Genomic DNA, 23,095 nt, shown 5'->3' on the forward strand with positions numbered 1-23,095 from the left:
CGAGATCTCCGCGGGGCAGGGGGCAGCGGCGCAGCCCTGGCGGCCGAGCGGGGCCGGCGGCCGCCGTCGGTTGGCGGCGATGGCGGCGGACGGGCGCCGCTGAGGGGGCGGAGGGCAGCGCCGGGCCTCGGCCCCGCCGGGCGCCATGAGCCAGGGCGGAGGGACGGGCAGCGAGAGCGGAGAGCCTGAGGCCAAAGTGCTGCACACCAAGCGGCTGTACCGGTGAGGGGGGGTGTGGGGGGGGCGAGGCCTTGGGGGGGGCGAGGGGGGTTGGTGGAAAAGGGGGGATTTGGGGGGGATTTAAGGGAGGTGGGGGGGAAACGGCAGTGGGGTTTCGAGGGGGTTTAGGGGAAAGGGGAGAAAAGTGGGAGGTTTAGGGGAGGCCAAGGGGGATTTAGGAGAGGGGGGGGGGAAATAAGGGGATTTAGGGGGGGTTGCTGGAAAGGGGAGGGGGGATTTAGGGGAGGCGTTGGGGGAAAAGAGGGGGGATTTAGGGGAGATGTGGGGGAAGGGAGTGGGGGTTTAAGGGCGATTTGGGGTGTCGGAAATGTGCTGAGGGGAGATCTGGGATGTGGGGGAAGGGGAGATGTGGGGGAAAGTGGGGAGAGGTGGTGGGATTTCAGATGGAAGTTTGGGGTGAAGGAAACTGGGGGGTGAACTTAAGGATGATCCGTGGGTCTGGGGGAGGAGGTGGGGAGTGGGGGGATCCTGGGGAGGTTGTGGGGTGTGGGAAAGGAGGGAATATAGGGAGGGATGAAGGGAAGGGTTGGGAGAAAGGGGGTAATGGGGTTTGGGGGCTGGTGGGGTTTGGGAGAGATGTGGAGGAGAAGAAGGAGGGTGACAGTGGGATTGAAGGGAGATTGGGGTGAAGGAAATTGGGGTCAGGGGGGTGTGGGGGAGGAAGTTGGGAAGGATCCTGAGAAGATGAGTGGGAACAAAAGGAGGTGGAGGAGAGAGCAGGGGGGATTCAGGTGGGGGAGGGAGAGGAGGAGGCAGCGGGATCCAAGGAAGGGGTGAGGGGTGACGGAGGGGATCGGGGTGCATGGAGGATCCAGGGAGGTGGGTCAGGGTGTGGGGTGGAGGAAGGAGATGGGGGGGAGGGTGATGGTGAATGGGGACACAGAAGGATGAGGGCAGGAGGTGGGGTGATGTGGGGGGCTGTGGTGGGGGCAGGACGGCTGTGGACCTGCTGGGTGGGCTCTGCTCTCTCGCTCTGCCCCGGTCCCTCTGTCAGTAAAGCAGCGCCTGGTTGAGTTTCAGAGCGGTGCTGCAGTCTCAGGGATAAGCAGGGGATGGTAAAGGCGGGAGGCGTTTTCCAGCAGGGCCCATTGGCTTTTGCTTGCTGACGAGCCCAACGCTCGTCCTTCCATCCCTTCCATCCCACATTTTGGTTCGGTGCCTTCCTCGTGGCTCAGGCTCTGTTTTGCTTGGTGTTCCCCTGGATGCGGGCAGCGATCGCTTCCTGGCGTACCTACGAATGGTGCCGGAGCATCCCTGCCTGAGCACTGAGGTGGTAGGATGAGGTGAGGGCTTTCTTACAGCAATCTTTGCCATTTAACTCTTCCTGGCCGGATAAACCTCAGGTTTTACCCCAAAATGAGGCCATTTGGCCCCATCCCAGGATGTCGGGGCACAGAGGGGAGGCTCCAGATTAGTTTGTGCATGGTCGAGGAGCGCCGGCCTGTTTCCACCTCAGTTCTTTCAGTAGCCCGGTGTTTGCTTTGCCTCCTCCACAGCCCTGGTCTGCAGGGGGAATAAGGCATCTCTCTTGGCAGCTCTGCTTGCTATTGAGAGATTTGGGCTGTTTGCAAAGGAGCTTCAGGTCCTGGGAGAGCTGCAGGTGGGCAGCGGGCAGCCGGGTTGGCAGCAGAGCTCTGTGTGCAGCACTTAACTCTGCTCTTGTTTTCTTCATCGTTATTTCCCGAGAAGTTGGTGCAGCTCTGGGGCGTTCAGTCTCCCAGGATGTCGTGGCAGTGTTCTTGCCCACATTCCTCCTCTTCTGTGCAAACAGGAGAGATTTCAGATACCCCTGGCTGAAGGGCTTCCTGAGGTGTAGATGAGCTGCTTTGCTTCCCCTCTGTGAGTCTCCAGTGTTTTGTGCTGGCTTGGTTTTCAGCCTGGCTCCTTTGGGGTGGCATCAGAATCATATCATAGAATCACAGAATGGTCCGGGCTGAAAAAGGACCCTCAGGATCACCTCATTGCATCCCCACTGTGTGCAGGGCCACCAACCAGCAGCCCAGGCTGCCCAGAGCCACATCCAGCCTGGCCTTGAATGCCTGCAGGGATGGGGCATCCACAGCCTCCTTGGGCAACCTGTTCCAGTGCCTCACCACCCTCTGGGTGAAAAACTTCCTCCTAATATCCAACCTAAACCTCCCCTGTCTCAGTTTAAAGCCATTCCACCTTGTCCTATCACTGTCAGCCCATGTCAGCAGCCATTTTCCTTCCTGTTTATATGCTCCCTTTGAGTACTGGATGGCTGCAATGAGTTCTCCCCAGAGCCTTCTCCTCTCCAACCTGAATGAGCCCATCTCCCTCAGCCTTCCTTCCCAGGAGAGCTGCTCAGCCTGCTGCTCGCTTTGTGAACCCGTCCCAACAGCTCTGTGTCCTCCTTGTGCCAGGGGCATTGATCACAGCCCTCTGATCACAGCCCACTCAATCCATCAGACAGCCCATCCTTCCAGTGCACACCTCTGCAATTTAGAGGGGAGGATGTGGTGAGGGTCCATGTGAAGGCTTTGCAGAGCTCCAGGTAGATGCCATCCATCTGTCTGATGCCATCAGTCCATCACAGAAGGCTGCCAGGTGGGTCAGGCAAGGTCTGCTGCACGTCTCTCATCACCTCCTCATCTCGTGTGTGCCTCAACATGGCAACCAGGAGGAGCTGCTCCACAATCCTCCCTGCACACAGGTGAGGCTTACCAGCAGGTTAGGGCTGCAGGGATGGGGGAGCACACTGCTGGCTCATGGCTCCCTGCCCCCCACCAGCACCCCAGGGTGCTGCAGGCTTCAGTGGCTCATGCTGGGCACGGTGCTTCCTAAAGGAGAAGGCAGATGGTGACGGTGTGTGAGGAGTGAGCTTACTGCCTTCAGGCATGGGCTGAGTGCTGCCCTTTTGGTATGAAGAGCTCGTTGGACATCTCGTGTTGGATTGTTTTCGTGTTCCTCTGTGCTGGGTGTCACCCCGAGGTCCTCAGGAGCTGCAGTTGCAGAACTGAAGGCGTTGGGTGGCACATGAGTGGCCGTCCTCCGTTAGGAGCAGGAATTGGTGGAGGTGCAACCTTCCCCATCATAATGATTGTTAGAAATGATTCCTTCTTTAGCCACACAACACAACTGAGTGTGCACACATGTAGCGTGTTAATTAATTACTGAGCTTGGAAGTTGTTAGTGAGCCTGGGGGCCTTTGGGGTGGCGGGCACTGAGGAGCAGACAGACAGATGGGTGCAGCTCTAGCGAGGCAGCCGACCCAGAGCACGAACCTTCCCTTGGGTGCAGCTGTGCTCTGTTCTTCCTCCCAGAAGCTTTTTGAAGTAGATTGCACGAAGCAATGAGTGCAGTGCAATGGGAAGGCAGCAGGTGGGCTCAGGATTCCACACCTGGGGAAATAATTCAGCTGTGCTGAAAGTGCTGCATGTGCATCGCTTTGCAGAGCGGTGGTGGAGGCCGTGCATCGCCTGGATCTCATCCTTGGCAATAAAGCAGCGTACCAGGAGGTGTTCAAGCCCGAGAACATCAGCCTGAGGAACAAGTAGGTTGGGTAGGGAGCTTGGGGTGGTGTCTGTGTGGGGCTGCTGTGGCTGAAGGTTTTCCTTGCTGTCTGCCAGGCTGCGGGAGCTGTGCGTGAAGCTGATGTTCTTGCATCCCGTGGATTATGGCAGAAAAGCAGAAGAGCTGCTCTGGAGAAAGGTTTACTATGAAGTTATCCAACTCATCAAGACGAATAAGAAGGCAGGTACCACAGTGTGGGGTGGGCAGCCCGGCCAGGCTGTGGGTCAGGCTGAGTTAAGAGGTTCCTCTGCTTGGAGATGCGTCGTCTGAGCACCAAGCACTGCTGGGTGTGAATGGAGCTGACAGCTGAGTTTTCACAGAAGCACAGATGTCAGGGACTGGGAGGGACCTGGAAAGCTCACCCAGCCCAACCCGGGGCAGCAGCACCCAGACTGGGGCACGCAGAGCTCATCCAGGCGGGTTGGGAACGCCTCCAGAGGAGACCCCACCGCCTCTCTGGGCAGCTCGGTGCCGTCCCCCTCACCGTGAAGGGTGAGGAACCTCCCACGTCCCAGCAGGCACCACTGCCCCTGTGCTGCCTTGGGTGTCACTGAGAAGAGCCCGGCTCCTCCCGGCACTCAGCCTTCACAGACGGACCCCCATTCGTGAGGTCACCCCGCGGTCTCCTCCACCTGCAGACCCTCGGCTCCCTCAGCCTCTCCTCAGCACAGCGATGCTCCGCTCCCTTCCCCATCTCTGTGGCTCTGTGCTGGGCTCTCCAGCCATTCTTTGCTGCAGTTTTCTTCAGCTGAGGGCAGTAACTCCTCACAATCACTGGGATGGTTTCATTACAGAGTGCATTCCACCATAATGTGCTTTCTGCCTTCCCAAATTCACAAGGCACGTTTCCTATGTAAAATGAGTGCGAGGATGTTCTGATATGGCTTTGCCAGCACGGGTTTCTTTTCCCCTGGCACTGGTGGCATGGAAATACCCCCTCTCCCCACTGCACTGTGTGAGGCAGCACGCTGTCCCACAGCGATCTGATGGTGGGGATGTCATTAAGGCTCCAATGAGACGCCTCTGCTGTTCATTTCCTACTTTGTCACTACACATCTCTTCTCCTTAGAAACACAGCAGATAAAGTACAGCCCAGCAGGGGAGGCACGCTGAGGGGTCACAGCAGAGCTGCCTGCTGTCTCACCTCCTCCTCGCCGTAACTCAGGTTCCCAGCTACATTATCACCTCCACCCGATGACCCCTCCTGGCTTCTCTCTCCCACAGCACATCCACAGCCGCAGCGCCCTGGAGTGCGCCTACCGCACTCACCTGGTGGCCGGCATTGGGTTCTACCAGCACCTGCTGCTCTACATCCAGTCCCACTACCAGCTGGAGCTGCAGTGCTGCATCGACTGGACGCACGTGACGGACCCGCTGATGGGTGGGTGCTCGTGGGGAGCCTTGTGGGCAGTGGCTTTGTATGGCTGGGGGGTGGTTGGGGTGGGATGGGGGCTTTAAGACGGTCCAGTTCCAACCTCTGCTGCTGGCAGGGGCAGCTCTAGCTAGACCAGACTGCTCACAGCCCTGTTCCACCAACCTTAAACGCTTCCAAGGAGGGGGACAACCTGACCAATTATCTCCCCTCTCTCACAGTAAAGCATTTGTGCCTGATATCTACTCTAAATCTGCCCTCTTCTGGTTTAAAACCATTTCCCCCTGTCCTGTTGCTACATGCCCCTATCAAAAGTCCCTCCCCAGCTTTCCTGTCGCCCCCCCCCCAGGTCCTGGCAAAGCTGTAAGGTCCCCGCAGAGCTTTCCCTTACACAGCTCAGCCTGTTCCCATAGGGGTGGTGCTCCATCCTCATCTCCATGGTGCTCCTCTGGGCCCGCTCTGACAGCTTGGTGTCCTCCTGGTGTTGGGGCTCAGAGTTGGGCACAGTGCTGCCTGTGGGGGCTTGAGAGAGCAGAGCAGAGGGGCAGATCCCCCTCACCTGCTGGGCACGCTTCCCTGAATGCAGCCCGGGATCCTGTTGGCTTTCTGGGCTGGGAGCACACGCTGCTGGCTCACTCTGAGTCTTCCATCCACCAACACCTCCAAACCCTCAGGGCAGCTCTCTGCATCTGTGCCTGGGACTGCCCCGACCCCAGTGCAGAACCTTGTGCTCAGCCTTGCTGAGCTCCATGAGGTTGGCTTGTGCTCACCTCTGCAGCCTGCCCAGCTCCCTCTGCACGGCATCCCTTCCCTCTGGTGTGTGGCTGCACCGCTCTGCTTGGTGTCGCTGCAAACTGCTGAGGGTGCACCCAGTCCCTCTGTGTCACCTACAGAGGAGTTCAGTGACATCAGTGGCAGCTCTGACCGCAGCCACCCCTCGGGTCCTCCCCTGGGCTGGCCAGTCCAGTTCAGCATCCACGGGATGATCTTTTAATTCTGCATTTCTTCTCGCCAGCTCCTTAGAACAGACTGAGAGAACGCCTCCAGAAGGTCTGTAGGGAAGGGTTTGGTGGTGGCAGCTGTAGATGGGGGTCAGGAGGAACACCGGTGGCTGCACAGAAGATGGATAAATGAAGATGGGTGGGCGTGCTGCTGGGGGGTGGCTGCTCACCATCAGGCTGTACATCACAAGCGTATGGGGCTGCTCGTGCTGCTGGCAACCTCTGTGTCTTAGAAGTGAGGAGGTGAGGTTGGGTCTCAGAGATGAGGTTGGGGTGCTGGAAGTGAGGAGGAGTGGTTGGGTCTCGGAGTTGAGGAGGTGAGGGAGCTCCTGTAAGAGAGCAGGCTGTGTGTCTCAGCAGGGATCGTGCCCTCAGCAGTGGGATGTGTGGTGGCTGGTTCCAGCTCTGCACTTAGTGTGGCACGGAAGACAAATACGTAAGGCGATCATTAAGATGTGACATCGTGTATCCAGACAAGACGGGTGGGTTTCAGTCCCACTCCTTTAACTGAAGCCAGGAGGAAGGAGCTCTGACTGTGGGCTGTTTGGGATGCCTCCCTCTGGGGTTCCTCTTGAGAGATTTCTGTCCTCCAGGAGCTGGGGCAGCAGGCAGCAGCAGGGCTGAGCCTCAGTGCCTCCTTGGTGCTGACCTGGCTGCTCTCCTTTCCCTGGAGGTGGCCGTTGTGCTGCTGTACCATCGAGACTTCTATTTTTTTTCTTCTCCCTTCTCTTCCTTCCTTGTTGCTTGCCCAATTCTAGATCCTGATTCCATCCTGGATACAAAGAATCCGCTTCCATTGTTGATGGTGGGGATGCCAGTTCTCCTCCAAATTCTCTTCTCCAAATTCCTTGTTAGCCATGCTAACGACGTCAGCCTCTCTCCAGGCATAATTAGCATGTGCTCAGCACTGTTAGCACTGCCACATGGCTTGTAGGCAGGAGCTGGCTCTTGTTCTCCCATCTCCGCGCAGGCAGCTGCCAGCAGCGCGATCTGAGCAGATCTTTGGTCACCCAGTGTCACGTTGGGTGTCCTGGGAGTTCTTTGGTCAGCCAGTGACGTGCTGGGTGTCTCAGGCAGCAGTGTGGGCCCCTCGTGTGCCATTCCAGCTGCCTTTCCCCGCTGCTGTGCATGACTTCATGTTTCTCCCACTTGTAGGCTGCAAGAAACCTGTGTCTGCGTCGGAGAAGGAGATGGAGTGGGCGCAGATGGCGTGCCACCGATGCCTGGTTTACCTCGGGGATCTGGGTAAGAGAGCATCTGGTGAGGGAACCCCTGGTGTGCACTAAGAATGGGCACTGTGCTGAGCTGCCCATGACTGCTGGGGACACACTGGGTTCTGCCAGACACGTTGGTTAGTGACAGAAAGGCACAGCTGAGCTGCAGATGGCAGAAGCGTTGGGTTTGCACTGCACACAGCTGTGGAACTGTGGGTGCTGAGGACTCCAAGTCTTTCCTTTCCTTTAGTGCTGTTTGTTTGGATGGTGTGTGGTGCAGCATGGCTGCAGAGGCAGAGATGTTTTGTACTGGGCCACCACAGAGCTGTGGGTTTTCTCCTCGTGTGGGGCTGCGTGTCACCCTTGTGATGGCTGCCGTCCCACCGCCTCCTGAGGTGTGTGAGTGTGTCAGGGTGTGGAGTCGGGGAGGAAATATCTGTCAGAGAAAACAATCAGCCCTTGGAAGCGTGTCATGGTGCGGAGCCTCCGAGCTCCTGGAAGCTGCTTGGCACTACGGTGTGTGGATCAGCCTGAGAACCTGCTGCAAATAAATGTTGTGTGGGGGTGGGAAGGGCGACGTACCCAGCTGGAGGGAGGGGAGTGTGCTCAGATTGTGGCTGCTGGCAGTGGGGCTCTGCAGGGTGCAGAGCAGTTTCCCATCCTGTCTGTGTCCCAAGGGTCAGTGTAAACCTGCTGGGTGTTGTGCTGCTGTCAGTCTGGAGAGAAACTGCTCTCTTCTCTGGAGGGGAAGGGAAGGGAGAGGAGGGGAAGGGAAGGCGCTGCGCTCCGCTCTGAGCCGTGTGCTCTCTTGCAGCACGCTACCAGAACGAGCTGGCAGGTGTGGACACGGAGCTGCTGGCCGAGCGCTTCTACTACCAGGCGCTGTCTGTCGCGCCGCAGATCGGTGAGTGAGTTTCCTCGCGTTCTGCCCTTCGCATCACACTGCTGGCATTCACCTCCCTCGTTGTGCCCCGCTCCCTGCCGCCCCTTCCCAAACCTCCTCCTGTTGGAGCGGTGAGGTGAGGCAGGAGGCGGGAGCCCGTCTGATCAGAAGGGGGATGCGGTTCCCAAAAGCCGTCTTCTCTGCGCCGCCTTGGCAGCATTCCTGCTGAGCACTTGGTTCAGGCTGATCCCGGTAACTGCCCAGCATTTGGCACAGTGAGCTGAGATGGAGCTGTCGAGTGCTGATAAGATGATGTCTGTGCCAAGAGAATGCAGCACGACGGAGCCGAGGCTGTGCCATTATGAATTAAGAGGAAGAGGAATTGTTTGTTCTGCTTTCTTAGGCAGGAATCACAGAATTGCCAGGGTTGGAAGGTGTGAAACACAACACAGGGAAAAGGATTGAGCCATCCAGACCTTTGTACTGCAGCTTTAGGGCTTGAGGATTGCTGTTGCTGCTGGCTTCTCTCCTGTGTGGATGGAATCTGGAGGATTCTGGTTAATTTTGCCCTCTCTTTTGTGGCAGGCATGCCCTTCAATCAGCTGGGGACGCTGGCTGGGAGCAAATACTACAACGTGGAGGCCACGTACTGCTACTTACGCTGGTGAGTGTCTCTGAGGCCATAGGGCACAAATCTGGAAGGTGTGTAAAAGCTGGACGTGAAGCTGTGGTGCTGCCTGGGGTGGGGCTGGGAGACATCACAGAATCACAGAATGGCCAGGGTTGGAAGGGATCCCAAGGATGATGAATCTCCAACCCCTCTGTCACATGCAGGGCCACCAACCTTCCCACCTAATGCCAGCCCAGGCTGCCCAGGGCCCCATCCAACCTGGCCTTGAACACCTCCAGGGATGGACGGGGCATCCACAGCCTCTCTGGGCAGCTGTTCCAGCACCTCACCACTCTCTCTGTAAAGAACTTCCCCATGACATCCAACCTAAATCTCCTCTCCCTCAACTTAAAACCATTTCCCCTTGTCCTGCAGTTATCAACCCTTTCAAAGAGTTGATTCCCCTCCTGTCTGTAGGCTCCCTTTAGGTACTGAAGGCTGCAATGAGGTCACCCCACAGCCTTCTTTTCTCCAGGCTGAACAAGCCCAGCTCCCTCAGCCTGTCTTCAGCCATCAGCAGGAACTGAGGACCCTGACACGTTCAAATGGCAGCACCGCATGCCTGTCTTTGTGTTCAGCTGTGAAAACACGAGCATTTTTGTGGCAGAGTGACTCTCAATGCCCTCTGTTTCCCATCCCAGCATTCAGTCTGAAGTGTCCTTCGAAGGCGCCTCCGGGAACCTGAAGCGGCTGTACGACAAAGCGGCCAAAATGTACCAGCAGCTGAAGAAGTGTGAGAGCAGGAAGCTGTCCCCCAGCAGGAAGCGGTAGGAGGGCAGAGCAGAGCAGAGGGCTCTGGCTGTTGGCTGGGAAGTGGTCGGTCACCCAGCCCAGGCACTGAGCCTTCCCAAAACGTGGCTGTCCCCAGTTTCGATCCTCTGCTGTTGGGTGGTGGTTCGTAGGACAGTGGAGCTCCTTTGGTTTGAGGTTGAGGTGTTTCTTGCTGCCTCCTGAAGCTCTTGGCCCTCCAGGGGCGTTCCTGTGGCCAAAAAACAGAAGGGGGGGTGGTGTGTGTGTGTTTGTGTGTGTGTGTGGGAGAGAGTGTGTGTGTGTGTGTGTGTGTCAGGGCATATTTACCACTGGACACCACTCTGCCTGTTGGTTGAGCTGCTGGTCCTTTCAGTCTCTGTTACAGGTATCTGCATTACAGCATCTTCTTCTCCATCTCTTTTAGCTGCAAAGACATTAAGAGGCTGCTGGTGAGCTTCATGTACCTGCAGAGCCTTCTGCAGCCCAAGAGCAGGTGAGGTTCTGGCAAATCCCATCTTCTCTCTGTAATTCAGGGATGGAAGGGAGCGTTCCCTGCAGCAATGCAGCGTGCTGAGGTTTCTGCCCATGTGTCCAAGCCCTGTTGAGCCCTCTAACCTTGCAGGGAAGGGGAAGGAGATTGCCCTCCAAAGGAGTTCTTCCCTTCTTAAGCCAGCAGATGCTTTTCTCCTGGCACGTGCTGGGTTTGGGCGGGCAGTGTGGCCCAGGGTTACACCGTCTGTACGCACACAGCGCCGCGTGTTGTGTTTGGAAACCTCTGACCAGATGGCAGCGAGCAGCAGGACCTGATTGTGTCAGAGCAAAGGGAAATTGTCCAGCGGTGATTTCAGTAAAACAGAAAGTGCTTTGGGGATCTGAGAGTTCCAGGAGCTGGAGAAATGCAAGGAGTGGATTTCCTGGGTTGGTTGGCCCTGAGATGTGCATGGGAGGACTGCGCTCCCGTGCCGGTGTGCAGCCAGGACAGTGGGCAGTGAGCCCTCAGCACCTCCACCCCCAGATCTCTTTGTGACCCCTGTGTGTGTGTGAAGGTGCTCTGGTTATTGTTTCTCTTTAGCTGAGCAGCTCAGGAGAGGAGAAAATCACGGTTCATCCCACTCCCAGTACGCGCTGCTGCCCAGCGTGCGCTCCATCGCTCTGTGCTGCGCAGTGTGAAGGAGAGCCCACGTGTGGCTGCGGCCGCTCTGGGTGCTGCCAGGCAGGCATTGCTGGGAGTTTGGCTCTCAGACAGTAATGTTGGCTTCTTTTTTCTCCCTGTGAAGCTCTTTGGATTCTGAGCTGACGTCTCTGTGCCAGTCCGTGCTGGAGGATTTCAACCTGTGCTTGTTCTACCTGCCTTCCCCTCCCAACCTGAGCTCAGTGAGTGAGGATGAGGAGGAGTACGAGAGCGGCTACTCCTTCCTTCCCGACCTGCTCATCTTCCGCATGGTGATCATCTGCTTCATGAGCGTGCACAGCCTCAGGCGTGCAGGTGAGCGGTGCTTTGTTGGGACGCCCAAAAGCGGAGTGATGGCAGCGGGGCCGTGCAGCACTGCGGGGCGGGAGCTGCCTCAGCTGGGTGCTGGGTGAGCCGTCGGTGCCCTCGGCCTCACCGAGCTGTCCTTGCAGGCTCCAAGCAGTACAGTGCAGCCATTGCTTTCACGCTGGCCCTCTTCTCTCACCTCATCAACCACGTCAACATTCGCCTGCAGGCAGAGCTGGAGGAGGGGGAGAACCCGGTGCCGGCGTTCCGCAGCGATGGCACAGGTCGGTGTGGATGTGCTCTCCCCACATTTCTGCCCCTGGGGGGGTGCCTTCAGTTTCTGGCGAAGCTCATTAGGCACAGAACAAAACTATTGAAGCTTTCTCCCTCCAAAGAGTCAGTTTGTAACCCTTCACAAAACGCAAGGCTGGGCTTCTCTTGGCCAGCAGCAGAGCAATGGATTCCTCCCTGCGTGGCTGCTGGCACGGCGGCCGGCTGAATGCAGCTGACCAGCTTGTGCTCCTGCCCTGCAGGGTGGATGATTTGGCTCTCGGGAAAAGCAGGGGAGGAGGTGGGAGATCTTGGTGTGTTTTTGTCTGTGTTCAGCACTGATGCTGTCTGAAGACAGCAGTGCAGCCCAGGCTGCAGGAGCCCAATAGGAATCCGGGCTGCCTGAGATCTCTGAGCTCCTTAGAGGGCGCTTCCTTCCCAGGGCTCTGTGCTGAGGGACGCTGACAGGAGCGGCGGTGGAACCTGCTGCTCCGGAGTGGGAAGGAGCTCGTGTGGAACGGCTGCACTTTTCTGACCGTGGTTCTCACTTTCCACACCTGCAGATGAGCTGGAGCCGCGGGAGCCCCTCAGCTCTGTAGAGAAGGAAGGTGAGGCAGAGCTGCCCAATCACCACCCCAGAGACGAGGAACGGAAGCACGACTGCAAGAAAAGCAAGAAATACTCACGGCTTTCCTGCCTGCGCCGCCGCCGGCACCCGCAGAAGGCGGATGAGAGCGACCTGAGCGAGGGCTTCGACTCCGACTCCAGCCAGGGCTCCACGAAGGGCAGCGACGGCTCCGAGAGCGGCTCGGAGAAGAGCGACGAGGAAGCAGAGGCTGCTTTTGATGTGGAGACAGACTCTGACATGAACAGCCAGGAGTCGCGGTCCGACTTGGAGGACATGGAGGACGAGCCGGGCAAGGAGGGCAGCGAGCGGGGCCAGAGCGGGGCCAGGGAGGGCCTAAAAAACGGCGTGGATGGCAGCGGGTCGGGGGACTGCAAGAACACCAGCAGCTCTAAAATGGAGAGTGCGGATCCAGCCATCAATGGGCCCGTGTCCCTGAGTGCCAGCGACGCCAGCATCGCCAGCAACCTGCAGGCCATGTCCACACAGCTCTTCCAGACCAAGCGCTGCTTCCGCTTGGCCCCCACCTTCAGCAACATCCTCCTGAAGCCCAGCACCGAGCCGCCTGCCTTGAAGGGCAGCTTGGATGGCAAGCCCTGCATCAACGGCGATGTGGAGAAGCCCGGCTTGGCAGAGCAAGGTAAGGAGCCACATGTGCTGTGCCACTGTGCTGAGAGCTGTGTGCTGAGAGCAGTCTGCTCACTGAGAGCTGCTGCTTTCCATCATGAAAAGGTGCAGCATGAATCTCATGGGTGGAGCGATGGGGGCCGGATTTCAGGTGGAGGAGGGAAGGTTTGGCTGGGGTGCCAGGGGAAGCTCTTCAGAGAGGCTGCGGGTGCCCCGTCCGTCCCTGGAGGCGCTCAGGACCAGGTGGGATGGGGCCCTGGGCAAGCTGGGCTGGCAGCAGAGCTGCAGCTTGGTGGCCCTGCCTGGGGCGGGGGCTTGGAGCTCGGTGAGCCTTGGGGTCCCTTCCAACCAACCACCCTGTGATCCCATGAAAGCTCTCGGGTTTGGAGGTTGGTGCCCCTGCAGCGGGCCGGCCTTGGCCTGGGGGTTTCCTGGAGGAGCTTCCCTGCAGCCCGGTGCCCCAGGACACCTGGGCAGAGCAGAAGGCTGCAGGCAGCCGGTGCTGTAATTCCAGCTGTGTGCTGAGTGCCTCTGATAGCTCCAAGGGGAGGCCCAAAGGGGAGTCCCAAAGCTGCTGGAGGTATTCCTCCTCCCCACGCGCAGTCTCTGCCATCAGACACGTAGAAGCAGAGCAGGTGCAGTCAGGGATGTCCTCCATCACCTCTGTGAGCGTGGAGTGAGGGCCGTGTGCTGTGTGTGCAGATCTGCAGTAGGTGGAGCTGTGAGTTCTGTCTCACCATGAGCTGCTGCTGCTAAGGAACGTGCTGGGGGGAGCCAGCTGCAAAGGAGAGCTGATGCACAGCCCTGTGTGCGTCTCACTGAACCTACACCACGTTTGTTGTTCCTCCCTGCAGTCAGGAAGCTCTGTGCACCCTGCGGCCAAACTGCAGCTCAGGGTTTGGAGATTTGGAGACTGTGCCCCATGGCTGCTTGGGTGGAATGGGGGGAAGGAAGGAAACTGGATGTGCTGTGTGCAGTGCTTTCCTTTATGCATTCGGTGGGATGTGCAGATGTTGCAGAGCCGGAAATGTTGATGGATGAAGAACTGACTGCAGAGAGTGGTGCTCAGTGGTTCCATGTGTGGATGGAGCTGGGTGCTGAGAGGTGTCCCCAGGGGTCGGTGCTGGGTGAAACTCTTCCATATCTCCACTGGTGACATTGGCAGCGGGGCTGAGTGCACCCTCAGCAGTTTGCAGGTGGTGCTGAGCTGTGGGGTGCAGTGACACAGCAGAGGGACCTGGGCTGTGGGCCCAGGGGAACCTGATGGGGTTCAGCAAATCAAGTGTGAGATCTGCACCGGAGTTGGGGCAGCTCCCATTCCCACTATGAGCTGCGGTGTCCCCATGCACTGCGGGGAATGGGGCCCTCAGAGGTCCCTTCCAACCCTAAGAGTTCTGTGATGGTTCCATGATGCTTCAAACCCAGCACTGCTCTCCTGCTGTGCAGCCTCGCTCCTCCAGAGGCTTAATGCTCTTCCCCTCCTTTCCCAGACAACGTGTCTGACTCCGAGGAGAGCGTGTTGAGCACCAAGTCGTGCAGGAACGAGCGGTCCCTGCAGGAGAAGCTGGAGATTGTGAGCAACGAGGGGCTGCTGCTCACCGTCAAGGTGTTCCTGGACTGGCTGAGGACGAACACGGACTTCATCATCATGTGTGCTCAGGTGGGGGAGGCTCTGGGCTTTGAGCCTCAATAAATGTGGTGAAATTTGTGCTGTTTTGAGGCATTTTGGGGTCTGTGGGAGAGCCCGGGTGAGCTGGTTGTGGCGTGCAGCTGTCTTCATGTTTTCTGTGGCCTTTTGTTCCTGCAGAGCTCCCAGAGCCTATGGAACAGGCTGTCTGTGCTCCTCAACCTGCTGCCTTCTGCTGCCGACCTGCAGGAATCAGGTATGGAGAAGGGCAGCACAGCACAGTGCTCCTTTCTGCCCGCAGCCCTTTGCTTACGAGCACAGCAGGGAGGGACCTCTTCCACATGTAACAGAATCACAGAATGGCCAGGGTTGGAAGGGACCTCAAAGATCATGAAGCTCCACCCCCCCCCACCGCAGGCAGGGCCACCAACCTCCACGTTTCACAGCAGCCCAGGCTGCCCAGGGCCCCATCCAACCTGGCCTTGAACACCTCCAGGGATGGATGCCCATCCACAGCCTCTCTGGGCAGCTGTTCCAGCACCTCACCACTCTCACAGCAAACAACTTCCCCCTGACACCCAGCTGAAATCTGCCCTCCCTCAGTTCCAGCCATTTCCCCTCGTCCTGCTCTCATCTCCCCTTCCCAAGAGCTGACTCCCCTCCTGTTTTTGGGCTCCCTTTAGTACTGCAGGCTGCAATGTTTCACCCCGCAGCCCTTCTCTTCTCCATGCTGAACAAGCCCAGCTCCCTCAGCCTGTCTTCACAGGGGAGGTGCTGCAGCCCCCTGCTCATCTCTGTGGCTCCTCTGGACCCTCTCCAACAGCTCCCTGTCTTTCTTGTCCTGGGGCTCCAGCCCTGGACGCAGTGCTGCAGGTGGAGCCTCACAAGAGCAGAGCAGAGAGGGACGATCACCTCCCTGTCCCTGCTGGCCACCCCTCTGCTGCTGGAGCCCAGGATCCCATTTGCTTTCCCAGCTGTAATCACGCCCTGCTGCCTCACGTTGAGCTTTTCATCCCTCAGGACCCCCAGGTCCCTCCCTGCAGGGCTGCTCTCAAGGCCTGCTCCTTCCAGTCTGTATGGGTGCCTGCGATTCCTTCAGCCCAAGTGCCAAACTCTGCACTTTGCCGTGTTCTTCTCTGCTCAAACCCATCTGGGGTTACATGCCATCCCTTAGCCATCAGCACAGCAGGGAGGAACCTCTTCCACGTGTTATTCTCTGCTCAAACCCCACATGGCCAAATGCCGTCCCCTGAGCGTCGGCTCTGCGCACCCATCGCCTTCTGTGCCGTGGGGCCTCCCCTCCTCTCTGTCCCCACGCATTGGGGTCTGTGCTGACGCGGTGCTGTGCTCCCTCGTGCCCAGGGCTGGAGCTGTGTAAGGAGGTGAGGGAGGTGCTGAGCGGGGCGGAGCTGCCGGAGCTGCGTGCCAACCTGCTGCTCCCTGAGGACGTGGCTCTGCGAAATCTGCCCCCTCTGAGGAACGCACACAGGAGGCTGAACTTCGAGCAGGACCGCCCCATCTTCTCAGCAGTGGAGGAGGTGAGTCGGGCGGATCCCAAATCTGGTGCGTGTGCCTCAGTGGGGTGCTTTCCTACAAAGCAGAGCCTGGGCTGGTTCCAGTCTGAGCCTGAGCTCACGGTGGCTGCCAAAGCCATCTGCGTATCAGAAAAGCAGCGTGCTGTCCCCATCAGAACCTCTGGGGAAGGAAGGATGGGGAGCATCCCGATGTCTTTGGCTTAAGGATGCTGCTCCGAGCTGCCATTTGGGACCACACCAGATCAGTGTGCACAGGGTGCCTTCCCTCTGCTCCTCCTGGCAGAGGTTTCCAAGGGAGAGCCCTGCGATGTTCTCTGCCTCTTCCTTGAGCTTCGGCAGCTCAGACCACAAACTCTGCCCGACTTTGTGCTGCCTGTGGGCTGAGCCCTCCCTGCGCATCGCTCCCATTTTCACCAGGGATGTTTCCCCTTTTTCTGTGCGTCTTTGCAGTCCGTCGTTCGGATCTGCTGCATCCGGAGCTTCGGGCACTTTGTCACACGGCTGCAGGGCAGCATCCTGCAGTTCAACCCGGAGCTGGGGATCTTCATCAGCATAGCGCAGTCGGAGCAGGACAGCGTGGTGCAGCAGGCCCAGGCCCAGTTCCACATGGTGAGCTGCTCCGCGCCCCCTTCCCACCCCGTCCCTCGTGCTGTTGTTGTGCTGATTGATGGAGCTTTGTTTCCGTGACCAGGCCGCAGAGGAGGCTCGTCGGAACCGGCTGATGAGAGACATGGCTCAGCTCCGCCTGCAGGTAGGGAGGGTTGGGATGGGATGAGGGAGAGCTGTGCTCCCGCAGAGATGGGTGCGATGGAGCAGACCGTCCCCAGCTCTGCTCTGTGTGCTGGGGGCTGGAAGGCAAAACCTCACCCTCCTGGGTCACCGCCCGGAGGTAAAGGCAGCATCTCTGCGTGTTTTTCAGCTGGAGGTGTCTCAGCTGGAGGGCAGCCTGCAGCAGCCCAAGGCACAGTCAGCCATGTCTCCGTACCTCGTGCTGGACGCGCAGGCGCTCTGCCAGCACCTGGCCGTGGTCAAGCAGCTGGCCAGCAGCGGGAGGTTCATCATCATCATCCCACGGGCAGGTGTGGGAGCTCTGCGTGCCTCCCCTCCTGGAGATGTGGAGTTGTGCAGAGGCACAGACCTCACCCTGCTGTTCTTTGTGCGTCCTTTCAGTGATCGACAGCTTGGATTTCCTCAAGAAGGAGAACGCCGGCGCCCGGGACGGCATCCGCTACCTGGAGGCAGAATTTAAAAAGGGAAACCGGTGAGGATGGGAGAGTGATGCCAACATGGGGGGAGCAAACTGCACAGTAACTTTTGCTGAAGGGCTGGGGTGGCTCTGCTGCCAGGTTTGCAGTGAGAGGACATGCAGCAGTGCTCCTGCAGGGACGCTCTGCTCCGTCAGCACCGCTCTGAGGCGCTGCTGGGTGCTTTGTGGGGATTTGTGTGGCAGAGCAGAGGAGCCCACGGAGCTGCTGTGGAGCTCTGGCTCTGTTTGTGGGATGCTTGCTTTCAGCTCAGCCACTCTCCTCTTTCCTTAGGTACATTCGTTGCCAGAGAGATGTTGGGAAGAGCTTTGAGAGGCACAAATTGAAGAGACAAGACTTGGATGCGTGGTAAGTGAGAGGCAGCGGAGGAGCGGTCATAGGATCACAGGGTGGTTGGTTGGAAGGGACCCCAAGGCTCACCGAGCTCCACCCCCCTGCCCCAGGCAGGGCCATCAAGCTGCAGCTCTGCTGCCAGCCCAGCTTGCCCAGGGCCCCATCCCACCTGGTCCTGAGCGCCTCCAGGGATGGATGGCAGCCTCTCTGAAGAGCTTCCCCTGACATCCCAGCCAAACCTTCCCTCCTCCACCTGAAATCCATTCCCCCATGTCCATCACTCTCTACCTGAGGAAAAAGTCGATTCCTCTCCTGTTGGTGATTGCTTTTTAAGAACTGCAGGCTGCAGTGAGCTCACCCCGCAGCCTTCTCTTCTCCGGCCCCGTGTTCCCTGGGTGTATTGGGAGCCATTTGTGCAGGAAGCCATCTCTCCTCCATCTCTCATTGGTTCCATCTGCGTGGCAGGAACCTCTATAAGATCCTGGACAGCTGCAAGCAGCTGACGGTGTCCCAGAGCAGCGGGGATGATGACACCACAGGGATGGTCACCATCATCACAGGCTTCCAGCTGGAGGACCCCAGCGCGCTCTCAGCGCCCATGCAGGTCGGTCACATGGCTGAGCTTCCCAGCAGGGCTGCAAGCTGCCTGGTTGGCTTTGGGGGCTCGGATGCTTTGTGCAATCACAGTGCTGGCTTCCCCAAACTCAGTTTGGAGCTGGGAGCCCCTCTGGTGCAGGTGGGAGCCCCTGCACGATAAGTGGGAGCCCCTGCACGATAAGTGGGAGCCCCTGCACGATAAGTGGGAGCCCCCTGGCCGTGGCTGGGAGCCCTGGGCCCTTTGCTGTGTGCCATCCGGGTGCTGCTTTCTTGCAGTCTGCCATCCAAGCAGCCGCCGGCGCCAGCGTGGAAGTGAAGAACATCCTGGAGTTCTACAAGCAGTGGAAAGAGATGGGCTGATGTTCAGCGGGGCGTCAGGTTGGTGCGGCTGCCATAGAGCTGTAGGACGGCTCGGGTTGGCGGGGACCCCAGGAGCATCACATCGCAGCCCCTCTGCCCCTGCACGGCCCCCATCTCCACCTCTGATGCTCCATCTGCCCGTTCTCTCCCCTTTCTCACAGTGCATCATGGTGTGTTGAGTCAAGGAAAGTGAAGCACGGCTGGTGCTTGGGCCCGAAACAGCAATAACAAAAAAACACCCCCAAAAATTAAACCAGAAAATAATAGTAGTAGTAATAATAATAAGGGAGTGGGGGAAAAGAGAAAACCAACCCATTGGGATCGGCGCACAGCACCCCCAGCCCAGGGTTTTTCCTCTTCCCTCCTTTGTTTTATAGCAGTGTGTGTCTTCAAGCAGAGATCCTCCGGGGTTTTGGAGAGAGGAAGGGAGACGATGTGATGCACAGCATGGGAGGGGGAGGGGGCGTCTGGTCATAGAACTGCATTTCTGGGGGGCAGCCCTTTATTTCCCCCCGGGAGCCTCCAGGGAGCGGTGGTGGGGGCTCTACCCCCTCTCCCCCCCTCAGCCCCTCCCACCCCTCTCGCAGCGTTCAGCCCCGGAGAGCAGAGCGGAGCTGCCGGAGGGGGATGGAGAGCAGCGTGGGATCGGCCGCCGCTTCGGCTCCCGACACAGGGATGGATGGGAGCAGCGGGCGCCTGCAGAAAGGATCCGCCGCCTCTTCTCTTTTTTTTTTTTTTCCTTTTGGTTTTTCCCTTTTTTCTTTTTTTTTTTTTCCCCTCTTTTTGTTGTGGCTGAAATCCTCACCGTGAGGTTTGCGGAGGGGGGATGGAGGATCCCGGAGCCGTCCTCCCTTCTGCTGTGAGACCACCGTGTGGGGGGGGCACAGCTCAGACCCCCGGACCCCCCCTCCTCCTCACAGCCCCATGGGGGGTTGAGCTGCCGAGCCCAGCGCTCGGAGAGAGGCAGGGAGCGCTCAGTGTGCAGCGCTGGGAGAGCAGTGCCCCCCGGGAGCTCGGGGCTCCAGAAGAGCAGCGCCCCACGCAAAGGAGCTCAGAGCTCCGGAAGCCCAAATCCCCACGTGAAGGACCTGCAGCACCAAGACGAGCAGTTCCCCGTGTGAAGGTCCCCTCCAAGCTCCACGAGGAGAACGTCTCCACGTGAAGGACCTCTTCCATCTCCAGGAGCCCATTCCCCCCTCGAAGGACCCCTTGCAGCTCCAGAAGAGCAGCTCCCCACACGAGGGCCCTCGGAGCTCCGTCCTGCCCGCACCGCCCCCCGTGCCCCACACCTGGACCCCCGTGCAGCCCGTGGGACAGCAGGAGGAGCACTGCAGCACGTTTCTCTGTGCCATGGCACCCAGCAGCTCGTCTCCATCGGGTGAGCTGCAGCAGCAATGCAAACTCCTGCAGCACTGGTATGAACTGCAGCAGCCGAGGGAGCACCGTGCAGGTGGTTGGAGCGACGTTGCTGCACACATTTTCCCCCAGCCCGTGTTGTGCTGCAGCATTCGGGACGTTCCCTCCTTTCAGCGAGCAGCCGGGGGCGCTGCGCCCGTTTCCTTGGCGGTGTGTTGGGTCCCAGCTGGGATGCTGCGCCGTGGGGCTGAGGTGGGAGCGGAGGGATCCCCCGTGGGTTCTGGGGTCCCCCGTGGGTTCTGTGTTCCATTTCGCAGCTCTGCGGTGCCCGGAAGCGAGCAGAGCTCTGTGCCGCTCTGTTGGCTCCTCAGCTTTGTTTGCTGGGGCAGAGGAGCAGCAAGCGTTGTGCTGTGGGGTGTGAGCCGTGCCCCCCCCAGTGCTGTGCAGTTTGGGAACAGAGCTGTAGGTTTGCTGGTGCTGCACTCTTTGGGGTCCCACCCCACGACCTGAGGGCTGCCCCAAAAAGCTGTCGCTGTGTTGTCCCCATCCCTCCGTGCCCCCTTCGGGTTGTGGGATGGCCGTGTGGCCGCAGAGCAGAGGAGGAAACCTTCAGAGTGATGCTGGGATGTCAAACTGCATCGTGCTGGGGGGGTGGAGCAGGGAGGGGGGGCTGCAGCTTTCTGAGACCCCCAACCCCATCCCTGCTCCTCTGGGACGGGCAGATGGAGGTGGGGGGGGTGATGGGCACTGATGGTGGCTGCAGCCCCACACGCTGTGCTGAACTGTGCTGCACCCACTGCACTCAGGACTCGGCTGTGGGCTCCCCCCCCCACCCCCCCAATGCTATGGGGAGCAGAGCAAAAAGTGGGGCAGGGGAGGGGAAAGAAGAAGGCTGCAAGTGCTGCTCGTAATGCACTGCGTGTTTTCTGCGCTTTGGTTTGCTTTTCCTTTTCGTTACGCTGAGGGGGGCTGGAGGAGGGTGGGGGTCCTGGGGGGCTTTTGGGGAAATCTGGGGTGTCCTGGGGTGGGGGTGAGGGAAGGGGGTGGGAGTCCTGGGGGCATTTTGGGGGTGACTGAAGGGTCCTGGGGGGCCTGAGGGGAGGATGGGGGGAAATGGGGTCCCTTCATTCTGCCAGGGGGTGGGGGTCCCAGTGTCCCTGCTGAGGTTGGGGGGGCTTGGAGACAGGCGGCCCCACTGACCCCAGGCTTTAACGAAGCAGTGGTTCATTAAGGGACCCATAACCGCCCCCCCCGCAGTGGGGATGAAGCTGTGCCCCCCCTCCCCCCCACACCCCCAACCCAGGAAGGAGCCGCCGTGCCCTGCACCGTGCCTTTATTTCTGGCCGTCCTTCGCGGGGAAATGGAGCGTTACTGGGGGGTGGGGGGGGAGGTGTGGAGCCCCGGGGGGTGGGGGGGCTCAGACGGGGCCATAGAAGCGGCGGTACGCCTCCTGGAAGCCGATCTGGTCGGCCAGCTCGTCGCAGTCGGGGCTCAGCTCGCACACCTCGCGTTTGGCCTCCAGGGGGTCCCTCGGAGCTCCGGCGATGCCGCTGCGGAGGGATTGGGGGGGGGGTGCGGGGTTGGGGGGGGTCCCGGCCCCAAACAGGGGGTTGTGAGGGGCTGCCGGGGGGCCGCCGTGCCCAAAAGGGGTTTGGCGTTACCCGTCGAGGGCGAAATTCCTCTTCTGCCTCCGCACCATCTCGGCGCTGGCGCGGTGGGAGATGAAGGCTGCGGGCACAGAGCGGGGGGGAGGGGGAGGTGGGTGACCCCATCCCCGCAGTGGGGGGCGAGGGGGGGTCTGAGCGGCACCGTGCCGTGGGCACCCACCTTTAGCACTGGGGGCGTCGGAGCCGTCGGGTGCTGTGAGAGCAGCGGAGCCGATGGGTGCCGAGCCCTCAGCCGCATCCGTTCTCATCCCCTGCCCCGTCCCTTCCCCCCCGTCCCCATCCCCTGCCTTCCCTCATCCAATCCCATCCCCGTCCTCTGCCCCATCCCTTCCCCCATCCATCCCCATCCCTCGCCCAATCCCTCGCCCCATCCATCTCCATCCGCTGCCCCATTCCTTCCCCCAGCCATCCTCATTCCCTGCCCCATCCCCTCCCCGTCCCTTGCCCCATTCATTCCCATCCCCTGCCCATCCCTTCCCCCACGCCATCCCATCTCCTGCCCCATCCATCCATCCCTGTTCTGTGCCCCATCCTCTGCCCCATTCCTTCCTTCATCCATCCCTATCCCTTGCCCCATTCATTCCTATCCTCTTCCCTATCTATCCCCATCCCCTGGCCCATCCATCCCTGTTCTGTGTCCCATCCATCCCCATTCCCTGCCCCATTCCCTCCCTCATCCATCCCTGCCCCTTCCCCCCCATCCTCATCCCCTGCCTTCCCTCATCCAATCCCATCCCCATCCCCTGCCCCATTCTTTCCCCCATCCCCTCCCCATCCCTAACCCCATTCATTCCCATCCCCTGTCCCATCCATCCATCCCTGTTCTGTGCCCCATTCCTTCCTTCATCCATCCCTGTCCCTTGCCCCATTCATTCCTATCCCGTTCCCTATCCATCCCCATCCCCTGTCCGTTCCTTCCCCTATCCATCCCCATTCCTTCCACCCCCCATCCCCATCCCCTGCCTTCCCCCATCCAATCCCATTCCCATCCCCTGCCCCCTCATCCCCTCAGCTCCGTGCCCCCCGGTACCGCCGTGGCAGAGGCTGAACGCGAGCAGCGCCACGACGAGCAGCAGAACCGCGGCCTTCATGGTGCAGCTCCGCTGCGGCGCCCCGAACCGAACCGCCTTTATAGAGCCCCGCGCCCCCCCGTCCCCCCCGGCTGTTCCCAGCTCTATTTCCAGCACATCCGCCGGGCCGGCAGCGGGCAGCGACTGCGGTTTGGGCCGAGCGGGGCGCTTCCACTCTCCCATCCCCACTGCCATGGCCGAGGGCGGCGGGGGGGCTTCGCTCCGGCTTCCCCCACCCCGAACCGCGGGCACCGCGCGTCCCAACCCATCCGGGAGCGGCGGAAACGGAGGTTTTGGGGCGGAGGTTCGGCGGCACCAAAGCCTTTGTCCGACGGACCGCAAAGTGCAGAGTGCGACGGCCAGGACGGCCGGGCGGCACCGACGGCAATGGGAGCGCAGCAGCGTTTGGTTACGACGAAGGGAAAGCACTCATCAGCCCGCGCCGGCTGTAATTGCAGGCGGAGGTTTGAGCCGGGCGGAAATTGCTGCTTTGCTTCTAAGAACTGCGGCTCAGCGCTGTGCACCCCGTGGGGGGGGGGGGGGGGGTTGCACTCATCGCCCCCCGCGGTTCAGCTCCGAGCTCCCGGCGTCTCACAGCCCCGTCGCCGCAGAGCTCAGCACG

General features: G+C 59.8%; 2 protein-coding genes across 2 annotated transcripts; one reads left to right on the plus strand and one right to left on the minus strand.

The window, feature by feature from the left end:
* Positions 1–30: 30 nt before the first annotated feature.
* On the plus strand, positions 31–20,668 carry SMG5 (SMG5 nonsense mediated mRNA decay factor). The gene is made up of 23 exons (XM_031608703.2): positions 31–222; positions 3,656–3,754; positions 3,831–3,954; positions 4,999–5,155; positions 7,303–7,392; positions 8,176–8,265; positions 8,830–8,908; positions 9,556–9,681; positions 10,089–10,157; positions 10,942–11,150; positions 11,288–11,425; positions 11,975–12,676; positions 14,154–14,323; positions 14,471–14,546; positions 15,653–15,828; positions 16,276–16,434; positions 16,517–16,576; positions 16,745–16,904; positions 16,996–17,086; positions 17,364–17,438; positions 17,889–18,027; positions 18,297–18,398; positions 18,968–20,668. The coding sequence occupies exons 1-22, from the start codon at positions 146–148 to the stop codon at positions 18,378–18,380; spliced, it is 3,150 nt and encodes a 1,049-aa protein (XP_031464563.1). The 5' UTR covers positions 31–145; the 3' UTR covers positions 18,381–18,398; positions 18,968–20,668.
* Positions 20,669–21,020: 352 nt separating this feature from the next.
* Positions 21,021–22,939, minus strand: BGLAP (bone gamma-carboxyglutamate protein). Its single transcript, XM_031608702.2, has 4 exons — positions 22,434–22,939; positions 21,564–21,596; positions 21,398–21,464; positions 21,021–21,286 (listed from the first exon to the last, which is right to left on the minus strand). The coding sequence occupies exons 1-4, from the start codon at positions 22,666–22,668 to the stop codon at positions 21,154–21,156; spliced, it is 468 nt and encodes a 155-aa protein (XP_031464562.2). The 5' UTR covers positions 22,669–22,939; the 3' UTR covers positions 21,021–21,153.
* Between the last annotated feature and the right edge of the window lie 156 nt (positions 22,940–23,095).

The sequence above is a fragment of the Phasianus colchicus genome, chromosome 30, assembly GCF_987193195.1.
Source record: "Phasianus colchicus chromosome 30, bPhaCol1.hap1.1, whole genome shotgun sequence".
Lineage (NCBI taxonomy): Eukaryota > Metazoa > Chordata > Aves > Galliformes > Phasianidae > Phasianus > Phasianus colchicus.